Source organism: Palaemon carinicauda, chromosome 1 (assembly GCF_036898095.1).
Source record: "Palaemon carinicauda isolate YSFRI2023 chromosome 1, ASM3689809v2, whole genome shotgun sequence".
Taxonomy (NCBI): Eukaryota; Metazoa; Arthropoda; class Malacostraca; order Decapoda; family Palaemonidae; genus Palaemon; species Palaemon carinicauda.
The window spans coordinates 22,395,304-22,407,803 of record NC_090725.1 but is presented as its reverse complement, the minus strand read 5'-3'; the positions used below and the strand labels follow the sequence as shown (position 1 = coordinate 22,407,803).

The 12,500-nt window shown below is 40.5% G+C and overlaps 1 protein-coding gene across 2 annotated transcripts in view; it reads right to left on the bottom strand.

The window, feature by feature from the left end:
• The window catches only part of LOC137647243 (uncharacterized), a 194,367-nt gene that overhangs the window by 93,651 nt on the left and 88,216 nt on the right, over positions 1–12,500 (bottom strand). For both annotated transcript variants that reach the window (XM_068380642.1, XM_068380633.1), the window contains exons 5-6: positions 11,152–11,248; positions 10,600–10,760 (exon numbers count right to left, since the gene is read on the bottom strand). In XM_068380642.1, the coding sequence (XP_068236743.1) occupies positions 10,600–10,760; positions 11,152–11,248 (258 nt within the window). The remainder of the gene's footprint in view (positions 1–10,599; positions 10,761–11,151; positions 11,249–12,500) is intronic.

Here is a 12,500-nt window from a genome sequence, read left to right as displayed (position 1 = left end):
CACCGCTGGAGATTACTAGTGGGAGTGATCCAGTGTCTTCAGTGAAGGAGGCGGTGGAGGATTTGATCACCGCCTTTGGAGGAGCAGCTCAGCAGCAGTTAAATGCTATCACTTTCTCCTGTGCATGGTGAGGGTTTGCTGTAATTGTGTGTGTTACCAGCGGGGAGAAGGACTCCACGGACCAGAATCCATCACTACTGTACCCGTTAAAGCTGAGACCTATCTTCCTTTTGGTAAGGGTAGTGATTTTGGTTTGCCTCCATTTCATCTCTGAAGGAGTAGAGGGCGGCGCCTTTAGTGATTTTTCACCGCTGTTTGTGTTTCGCTACGCGGTTAGCGTAAACAAAGTCTCATCCATGATTGGTCCTCGGACTTTATTCGTCTTTCAGTGAACTCCTACATCAGGAATTTTTATTTTTGTGTTAATGTAGGTTAACTATTAATGTGATTTATGTGTATTGTGGGGATAGGAAGTTTTGCATAGATTTGTATAAAGAGGGGTAGAGTTAAGGTTCCGAGACTTTCTTGCTCTTTTCTATCAGTCAATGTAATTGTGTAATTTGTCGGGCGAATGGTAGGTTGCGAGGTTATTCTTTCCTTTTACTGTTGTCTTGCCTTTCCGTGTCGTTGTTGATGAATGGGTCCTATATGTGTTTGTTGTAATGTGCTTGTGGTTTGATATCTTCCCATTTAAAGTGATTTTTTGTGTTATTTTGTTTGTAAATAAATATTCAATATGACTCTTGCAGTGTTTTATGATTACCCACTCCTTTAATATCACTGTTACATATTATTGCTGGCTCTGGCTGTGAAGAAAACTTAAAGAACTTGGCCCTCACTGGGTCCGTGCGTAACATTTGGCGACCTTGCCAGGATCCTGTGAAACTAGTATTTTCAGGATCCCCAGAGCATATGTAATTGTATGTAAACAAATAGTGAAGGAGGTGGTAATTATCAGTTTCGCTAGTTATACAATATTTCTTCGACAAAATGACTGATACAGAGGAAGTGGCTGGGTTTAATGTTTCGGAGTTTTTCCATAGTCCTGATTGGGAGGAGAAGATAGGTTATCTTAGTAAGAGCCATTTAATGTTAATTGGTGAATATCTTAGGTTGCCTATTGTCGCAGGTGTGAAGAAAGGGAGTTTGTTGCTTCAGGTAATGAAGGCTATGCAAGGTAGAATAGCAGGTCCTAGTTTAGCTGAACCAGATTCAATTAAGGATAAGATAGCTTTGCAAAAGATAGAAATGGAAAAGTTGAAGTTACAGTTAGAAATGGGTAAGACTGAAGTAGCTAATAGGGAAAGAGAGGCTTCATGAGAGGGAACGGGAAAAGCTTGTGGTTTGATATCTTCCCATTTAAAGTGATTTTTTGTGTTATTTTGTTTGTAAATAAATATTCAATATGACTCTTGCAGTGTTTTATGATTACCCACTCCTTTAATATCACTGTTACATATTATTGCTAGCTCTGGCTGTGAAGAAAACTTAAAGAACTTGGCCCTCACTGGGTCCGTGCGTAACAATATATATATATATTTATATATTATATATTATATATTATATATTATATATTATATATTATATATATTATATATATATATTATATATATTATATATATTATATATATTATATATATTATATATATTATATATATTATATATATTTTATATATTATATATATTTTATATATATATATATTTTATATATTATATATATTTTATATATTATATATATTATATATATTTATATATATTATATATATTATATATATTATATATATTATATATATTATATATATTATATATATTATATATATTATATATATTATATATATTATATATATGTATGTATATATATGTATATATATAATGTATGTTTGGGCTCGGCCATGTCGTCCTGATGGAAGGTTCCTTTAGGTAGCTTTCTAAGGGATAATTGCTACAGTGATACTCCCAGAGAATTAACCATAGGTCTCCAGAATTCTAACTCCTGGCGCACATATTAATATATCTTTAAGGATATATCATAAAATCAAGGGACGTATTTTTTGATACGACATATAGCAATCTTCACCCTGAATCGATTTAACTCTTTGAGGGGGAAGAGTGGCAAACGAAAGGGGAGCCGTTATCAAGGTACTCGGTGGACCTCCTCTCCGTACTACTATGGCCCATCATTCCTTTGAACTGTAGCATTTAAGCTAAGTGCGCTCCCACGTTTCTCTCGGTGTTGTTACTGTTTCTTGGAATATTATCATGCAATCTCCAGCATCTTCATCCTGTGTATTTTTATAAGGTCCCTTCTCACAGTTAAATTCGTATAATTTAAGTGTGTTTAGTGGAGCGTTGCCGACACCGGAGGCGGCCATTTTGAGACCGCTGTCGCAAGCCATAAATGCATTTTATTTAGTCAGTAGTACAATGCTCCCGGTATTAAGCTATAAAGAAACTTTTTAGCTAGTTAGGCAAATTATACTAGTGAATATTTGCATACATTATAATATTTCCTCTTCTGATAAATAATGTTACTTTCGTATATGACGGTGTCCCCAGTGGTACCAACCGAAGCTGCGGTCCGCACCGGAGTTAGGCTAGCCTAACCCATTTTGTATACGTTAGTAAAGTAATTCCCATTGTTTAACCTCTTCGTATCGTTTCCTATTAATTCAGTTGGGGATATATATCCTCTAGAATTTATGGGTATAATTCGATACTTTTCTCTTTTAGAGAAAAGAGGCTAAACCCTTTCTCCCCCCTGAGCGCTTTCATCACAAGCGGCAACCCTATCTTTCGTCATCACCACCGAGTAGTAAACTCAGGCTTGACTTAGATAGTATTTTACCATCTATCTTCTTTGCCGCCAAGTATCCCGGCTTCGAAGTATGACAGTAACTCAGGGTGTACTGTCTTCCAGCCGATAATGTCGCCGACAGGGGAATCTTTGTTCCTCGGCCAACCACGACGCTGTCGGCACAGGAATCTATGCTTCCTTAGTTTACAGCCAAAAGTAGGCGGCATACCTGCCGCCGCCTTTCTCCCCTGCAAACTATAAGGCCCTTTTCCCTTTTCTATCGCCGGTATTCTGGCAGTCATCCCGGCTTGCTGGGTTGACTAAGTTGCCGGCCGGGACCCTACCAGCAGCGGTTAGGTTGCTGCCACGGCCAACTCCTCCTTATGTCCTTCCTTCACCGGAACCGAATGCCCCGGGGGGAAAGACTGAGCCGGTCCTGACGGCTGCCAGTGGGAAACCATTATACTCTTGAGAATTCTTCAGTCCTGTCTTGGACTGCCATCCACAGACCTTGCAACCGGCAGTACAGCTGTGGCAAAAGTTGTGGCTGGATGGAAGCTAGAATCAGATGCATTCCTCCCCTTCCATTAGAACTCTCATTCTGGCAAGGAGACAGTAGGCGGCAATAGCCCTCCTACTCTTTCAATTATTGTGCTAAACCATAATAATAGGAAATTCTCCTTTTCATTCTTTCTCTCTCTCTATAAGTTAGTGCCGCCAGGCACTAGCCTAACCCCAGTAGTGTACCAGTAAAACTGCAGTATACAACAATACAGTAGCCAGTAAAACTACAGTATATAACAATACAGTAGTTGGAAAAATACAATATATAACGATACAGTAGTTGATAAAACTACAGTATACAACAAGACAGTAGCTAATAAAATTACAGTATACAACAATACAGTAGTACAAGTATTTCTAACATACTCTGTGTATCCTTTCACAGTCTATTGTTGGGACTGCATAACATGTTGAGGTTGAAGTATTCCCTCAACATCCTGATGAATCCTTTGATTATCGGGACACTTATGAAACACCGTTCAGTATTAATATTCTACAGGTGGAGGAGTTAGTATAAATATTCACTAACTCCGGCTCTACGCACGGGAGTTATTCCACCCGGTATTTTCCCTTATAAGGAATTCAAATATCAGTATTGACGGAGGCCTCAGCAATTGCCTGGGAGAGGAAACACAGATATGTGTCTTTCCTATTTCCTTTCTAGCTTATTATCCTAAGCTATTAAATATAATAGTAAGTATTACTATTTTTAAGTATGCATTTATATCAATGATATAAACAACTGAATACTCATTCCACCATTTCTTTCCTTACAGGAGGAGCCAATGGTGAAGTGTGCAGTTGTGTTCTGCAACCGCAAGAGTAAGGACTTTTGTGGGCATACGATGTGCAGGTCTCATGCCCCCTGCTGCATCGTATCTGGATCCCTGAGGTACTGGAACCCGAAGGGTTGCTCCAACTGCTCGACCTTGCTGACCGACGGCTTTGGGGAAGAGATCCCTGACACCATGGAGTCAAGGGATACAGCAAGGGAAACCCTTCGACGGTGGGTAAGAGGGTTCCAGAAGAACTCTCTGGGACCTTACCTACCTAACGAATCTCTAAGGTGCCTTCTGTTCTCTAAGGCTCAATCCAGTGCGGTTGTGCCCAAGATACACGTCCAGCCTCCCTTCATCAAACTGACAGTGGACGCGGACATCAACAAGGCACTGCAAGGCATGGACATCCACCAAGAACGATGTCGGAGGTGTCCACCGACACTGAACAGGACCTACTGCAAGAAGGCCCTGAAAAAGAAGTGGTTCAACTACCCACGGAGGAAGAAGGATCCGTTTCGATGGTGACTTAAGACCCTCGGTTCACTGTGACAGCATATCAACCTGTGCCATCAACCTCTTCAGCCCCAACTCCCCAACCGGCTATGGAGGCCGGTAGGAGCGAAGCGCTCCTAGAGTTGATCCAGCAGATGTTGGCAGTGTCCCAGAAGGAACAAGAGGAGATTAAACAAGATCTCAAAGAGACGAAGAGAGAGGTAAAGGAAGAGAAACGCTCCAGCACTTCCAGGGGCTCTACTAAGCCCCTTAGAGTATCTGACCTCCCTCACTGCTCCGAAACCAACCCCTGGAGGTATATGGAGCACATGCCCATGATGAATGGGAAGCTTTATATCTCAGAGAAGTTGGGGGCCAAACCCCTTGAAGATCTCCAATTCTGGCAGAGCCTTTCAGCATACCCAGATTGCTACACGAGACTGCGAGATGAACCAGCATCCCGCGAGGAGACGGTACCTAAGGAAGTCATTATCTTCGAGCATGACAAGGCACAGGCTATCCTAACCAAGACCCTGAAAGGAGCCAGATATACCAACTCCAAAGTCTCAGCATTGAGCAAGAGGCACCCAACCTACATTGCTCCTTCCTCCAGAGCTTTCCCCTTTTCGGTGAAAGCCGTTGACTGTGTCATGAGAGCAGTCGATAAGGGCAAACCGTGCCCAGTCCTAGAGGAATGCAAACTATTATCTCTAGCCATGCCTACCTGCAACTAGAAGTGGAAAGAAGTACATCTAACCTTCGTCTCTAAGTTGGATCCAGAGATAGCAGGCCAGCAATTCAACGAGAACCTTCTAAAGTTGCAAGAACATCTTTTGAGAAGGGAACAGGAGACAAAAGAAAGACTTGCCGCTTCTTTGTCTCATCAGAACTGCCTGGAAATGTGTGCAGGCCTAACCAATGCCCCAGACATGTACATGGTCTTAGCCAAGTCCCACATGGGTACCCTTGTGAAAGACTTATATGCCTTCGTCAGGTCAAGGAGGACCTGTAGAGAGCATGTGTTTGCCACAGCAACAGTAAAACATGAACCCAGGAAGCTGATCACATCATGCATCTGGGGCAAAGACCTTTTCCCACAAGATATGGTTCAAGAAGTTATTGCTAAAGCTGCCACGGAGAATAGGAACTTTTTCCAAAAGTGGGGCATGTCTTCTAAGAGGAAATCATCCTCAGACAGTGGTCCTCAACCTAAGAATAAGAAGGCAAAGAAACCACGTAGACCTGCACAACTTCCGAACGTGACCATGGCCACAGTGCCTCAAAGGGTAACCCAGCTGCAAACCACCTTTCAGATGGTCCCTCAGCAGCTGGTGGCCCAATCACCTGTTTTCAACCCAGGTTTTGAGAGGCAAACGACTACCTTTCGGCCCTACAAAGGTAGAGGCCCAAAAAGAGGCTCCTCAGAAACCCCTCAAGGGGTACAGGAGGATGGGGTCACGGAAGCAAGTCCTCAGGAACCTCTAAGCAATGAGAGGTTCCAGGTAGGAGGCAGACTTCCACTTTCAGGATCGTTGGACCTTCGATCCCTGGGACCACAGCCTAATCACGAATGAACTCGGCTGGAAATGGAACAAAATTCCACCCCCTTTTCCATAATTCTTCCAACACTCCACCCCCTTGTTGGAAGAATATACCTCAATACTCTTGAACAAGAAGGTAATAAGGAAAGTGAAGTCCATCAAATTCCAGGGAAGGCTGTTCTGTGTTCCCAAGAAAGACTTGGACAAGCTCAGAGTCATTCTAGACTTGTCTCCACTCAACAAGTTCATCGAGAACAACAAGTTCTGGATACTTACTTTACAACACCTAAGGACCCTTTTACCCAAAGGGGTGTACACAGTCTTAATAGACCTGGCAGATGCTTACTGTCACCTACCAGTCAGTCGCCCCCTCTCCTCCTACCTAGGATTCAGGATACAAAAGACAAAGTATGTCTTCACAGCCATGGCCTTTTGGCTAAACATAGCCCCAAGGATATTCACAAAACTTGTGGATACAATCGTCCAACAATTACGCTCGGAAGGAATTCAGGTAGTAGCATACCTGGACGATTGGCTGGTGTTGGCATCATCCAAGACAACTTTTCTACAAGTGGCCGGAAAGGTGATCCAGTTTTTGGAGCACCTAGGCTTCAAGATCAACCGCAAGAAGTCTCGCCTTTCTCCAGCTCAGAAGTTTCAATGGTTTGGAATCCATTGGAACTTACAGTCACACCATCTCTGCATTCCACTGAAGAAGAGGAGAGAGATAGTGGGATCTGTCAAGAGACTAATCAAACACGAGGATTTCAAGACGCCAACAGGAAAAAGTATTGGGCTCTCTCCAGTTCGCAGCAGTGACAGACCCAGTGCTAAAAGCACAGTTAAAGGATGTGTCAGGAGTCTGGAGAAGATACGCATCAAACGCTCGAAGAGATCAACAAAGGTTCACACCGACCCGATTGCGCATGCTATCAAGACCGTGGTCAACAGCCAAGAGCCTAGCACGTACAATTCCCTTACAACAACCTCAACCATCAGTGGTAATACACACAGAGGCCTCCCTGTAAAGATGGGGAGGCCATTCGCAAGAAAGGAAAGTGCAGGGGAATTGGTCACACCAGTTCAAAACCTTTCACATCAACATCTTGGAGGCTATGGCAGTCATCCTAACGTTGAAGAAACTATCCCCTCGCAGGTCAGTCCACATCAGACTGGTCTTGGATAACGACATGATAGTAAGATGTCTAAATCGACAAGGCTCGAGATCACCTCACATCAATCACGTGATGTTAGCCATCTTCTACCTGGCAAGGAAGAGAAGATGGCACTTGTCAGCAGTTCACCTGCAAAGGTTCTGCAATGTGACGGTGGATGCTCTCTCCAGGTGAAAGCCGATAGAGACAGAATGGTCCCTAGACGCAGACTCATTCTCCTTCGTCTCAGAAAAAGTCCCAGAACTGCAGATCGGCTTCTTCACAACGAGCGACAACAAGAAACTACCTTGTTATGTAGCCCCTTACGAGGACCTTCAAGCAGAAGCGATAGACGCCCTGTTTCTAAACTGGAACAGATGAAATCGAATCTACCTGTTCCCACCAACCAATCTCCTGCTAAAAGTCCTCGACAAACTAAGATCCTTCAGAGGAACAGCTGCAGTAGAGGCCCCCAAATGGCCCAGAAGCAATTGGTTCCCTCTAGTTCTAGAATTGAAATTGAAGCTGCTTCCTCTGCCGAACCCAGTTTTATCCCAACTGGTTCAGAAGTTGACTGTTTACGCTTCATCCTTGAGAACCAACAACCTACATCTCATGATTTTCTCGCCCTAGCAGCGAAGAAAAGGTTTGGGATCTCAAAGGACAAGATCGAATTCATTGAAGAATACAAGTCAAGTTCAACTAGGAGACAATATGAATCGTCTTGGAAGAAGTGGGTTTCCTTTGTGAAAGCAAGAAAACCGACAGAAATATCAATAGACTTCTGGCTCTCCTTCTTCATCCACCTACATGAACAGGGCCTTGCTTCCTCTTCTGTACGCCTTTCAGGTGGACCTTTCGGGTGAAATCTTCAATAAGATACCAAAAGCATGTGCTAGATTCAAACCGGCAACCCCTCTAAAGCCCATAACATGGTCATTGGACAAAGTCTTGCACTATGCTTCGAATATGAACAATGAGGATTGCACCCAAAAGGATCTAACACAGAAAGTGATATTTCTGTATGATATAGCCTCAGGGGCTAGATTTAGTGAAATAGTAGACTTATCCAGAAATGAAGGCCATATTCAGTTCTTGGAAACAGGAGAACTGAATCTCTCCCCTGATCCTACCTTTCAAACCAAAAACGAGCTGCCCACCAAAAGGTCGGGTCCTTGGAGAATCTGCCCTCTGAAAGAAGATGCCTCTCTATGCCTAGTAGAGTGTCTCAAGGTCTATCTTCGAAGAACTTCAGACTTCAAGGAGGGACAGCTCTTCCGAGGCGAAACCTCAGGATCAAACTTATCTCTATGACAACTGAGGGCGAAACTCATCTACTTTATTCGCAGAACGGATCCTGACAGCACACCCGCAGGTCACGATCCAAGGAAAGTTGCTTCTTCGTTGAATTTCTTTCAACACATGGACTTTGAGAGGCTCCGCTCATATACAGGGTGGAAATCATCCAGAGTCTTCCACAAACATTATGCGAAGCAAGTGCACGAGATAAAACAGGTTTTATGACATTATCTGCCGCCACGGCAGGTAATGTCATAAAACCTGTCGTCTAGTGCTGTGACGAACAGTGAACTGTTCTGGGACTCAACAGTGTATCGGGTGAATAGGTGTTAACACCTTCTAGTGTTAACCTTCTAGTGAAAATCACTATGGTGATTAATAGACTGTTCTATACAGGTGCAGAATCTAACTAATAACAACAGTGTCGTGTGAACATTTGAACACAGTGTTGAGGCATATCCAGCATCTGAGTGAAACTAGACAAGTTTAGCTTCACATTCATTGAGTGGCATTTTTAAAAAAAGAATTAATATATATCTATATCTATATCTATATCTATATCTATATCTATATCTATATCTATATCTATATCTCTATATATATCTATATCTCTATATATATCTATATCTCTATATATATCTATATCTCTATATATATCTATATCTCTATATATATCTATATCTCTATATATATCTATATCTCTATATATATCTATATCTCTATATATGTATATCTATCTATATATATCTATATATATCTATATATATATATCTATATATATATCTATATATATATATATATATATATATATATATATATATATATATATATATATATATATATATATATATATATATATATATATATTCTTCCCTTACAAGTCAGAAATATATATAACCATGATGTTTATATGTGTAAAGTTAGATTCCTTCTCATGATACATAATCAATTTATTTTGATTATGAAAATAAAGAGAAAAAAATGTATCTGCGTCTTCTTTTATCCTCAGTACATCAATAAAAGAATCCAGAGTTTTTCTATTTCCTTAAATAGACACCTTGATGGTACCGATTTCCAAAGTACGAATAGGTAATCTCTAGAAAGTTTCCCTTGCGTCCTTATGGAAATACAAACTTTGAATCCTTATAGTCGAAGTCGACATTTTCCCTGAAGGGAGCAGGAAGCCCTAAGCTAGTTCCAAGCTTAGTGGATATGACAAATAACAGTAATGTCATATATATAAGGGTCTAGGACACCATAAAAGGAACTAATTCAAAGTAAAGGCACTTATACAAACCCACAGATATAGTACTTTCAAGTTGATTATCTGGTAAGCTTCCATCAGGGCGACATGGCCGAGCAAAATCTATTTTTGGGTGAGATAGCCATGTCGTCTTGATGGACCCACCATTCTTTCTTAAATAACCCCACCCGAAACTACTCTATCTGCGGCTATTCCTGCTTAAATGCAACTAGGAATGATGGGCCGTAGTAGTACGGAGAGGAGGTCCACCAGGTACCTTGATAACGGCTCCCCTTTCGTTCGCCACTCTTCCCCCTCAAAGAGTGAAATCTATTCGGGGTGAAGGTTGCTATGATTCGTATAAAAAAATACGTCCTCTGATTTTATGCGATATCCTTAAAGATATATTAAGGATACTCTCGCCAGGAGTTAGAATTCTGGAGGTCTATGGTTAATTCTCTGGGAGCATCACTGTAGTAAATATCCCTTGGAAAGCTACCTAAAGGAACCTTCCATTAGGACAACATGGCTATCTCACCCAAAAATAGATTTTTCATTTTGCTCAAAATCAGTTGTATATATATAAATGAACATAATATATAAATGTATATATATATATATATATATATATATATATATATATATATATATATATATATATATATATATATATATATATATATATATATATACCGTAAATTCGACAAAAAAAAGGTGCAAAGCTTGCTCTTACCTCAATATGAGAATGGTATGACAGCTCTGGTTTAAACTCGACCACTGTGTAAACTATGTGTTCCTGGTCGTTTGGGATTACCTCAAACATGACTGGGATCCTATTAGCAATTTTTTCATCAGGAAATAGACCCTTTTCAGGCATGACAAAGGCGTCTTGCTCTGTGAGAAAAGATGGATTATCGATTAATGTGTAGTTTATCACACTCCATCAGGTAGCTGACAACCTGATTACATTCTTCTTTTCAACACACTTCACACTCGCCTCGCTTTTAAATATGATAGCCTATAGGAGCGCCGTATGTTGAACTAATTACTAAAATAATTCTTCATGATACAGAATTTCAAATGAACTTATCTTTGGCGTTTCTTCAAAACTAAATTCTCTCTTAATCTCTATAAAAATACAACGAACTTCAAATCTTAAAAGTATATAGCAACATGAATTATGTAGTGTAAATATTCTCTCTCTCTCTCTCTCTCTCTCTCTCTCTCTCTCTCTCTCTCTCTCTCTCTCTCTCTCTCTGAAATTACCATGTTCTTTAATACTCACGAGAGAAATAAAAGTTCATTTCTGTGTCTCCATTCTCGCAAATGTTCCATTTTTCACACTTGATGCCATCCACATTATAGTCAGGTCCATCGTACCTCTAGAACACATTAAATCGAATGAAAACAGTATACTCAAATGAAAAGAGAAATTAAAAGTAAGAGTTCAGCTCAATATTTACTTTCCCTTAAAAATTTCTAGTCTGTCACACAAACTGAAATCTTCGACCTTTGATCTGCAATGGCGGAACTCGAAGTTCTAATTTGATTCATCTTGAGAAATGGATATGATATGAAGACAGGTAGCAATGCTAATGAATAAATTAATAGAATAGCTAGTAAAGAACAAATGAGATGCTAGACATATAAAATACAAATAATTGTATAAATTGAACAATATAAAGAAGGTTGCTATGAAATATCATAACCATGAAACACCCAGTAGGAAAATCACTTTATACTGCCTGACCGACGTTAGGCTGAAGAAATTTTATTGATTAAACTGACCCCAAACCGACCATACGCTTTCTTTCCTCTTTCCTCCAATCTCGATGATATTGAAGCAATTCTCTATTGTGGCAGAATCATTCCAACATATATATAAAAAAGAGGATGAAATAAAAAACATATTCCCATTTTTTTTATACGCTCTTTTTACGTATACACTCTGCGGCCTGATCACATCGTTTACCTCTCCACGTAAGATCAAAAGCATCGATCCCTTCCCCAACAGATTGGCCAATACTGTGGATTTGGAAAAGTGGTTCGAGAGAGAAGGGTTGGAATTCAATTACTTTTAAACGTTGGAGATTTCCAGCGCTGACACCTGAAAAGCAGGCAATACAAGACTCGATCATTTACAGTTAAATTCACGTTGGGTAACGCGAGATGAATAAATAGGGAAAGAAGAGTAGTTGATGACCATCTTGGTTTCTAGTTATTCCATTTCATGAGTAAAGCATTGCTCGATAAACATAAGACTTACTATCAACAGAAACTAGAACTTAGAATGTTTATTGAGAAAGAGAGAGAGAGAGAGAGAGAGAGAGAGAGAGAGAGAGAGAGAGAGAGAGAGAGAGAGAGAGAGAGAGAGAGAGAGAGAGAGATATTATCTATCATTATAATCCCAATAAGTGCAATGCTGGCGTAATTTTAGGAGGTATCAATAAACAAACAGAGAATCTTCTTTTAATACAGAGGGGGATAGGACTGGTAAGGTAGTGTCCCTAGGGGTGCTAGAGTAGATGGAAAGAAGCAAAGATGATCCCATAGAGAGCAAGAAAAAATAGAACATTTCTCCAAGAAGGCGATATCATAAGCATCAGGGAAAAGGGGAGCAACAGAAGAGTCAAA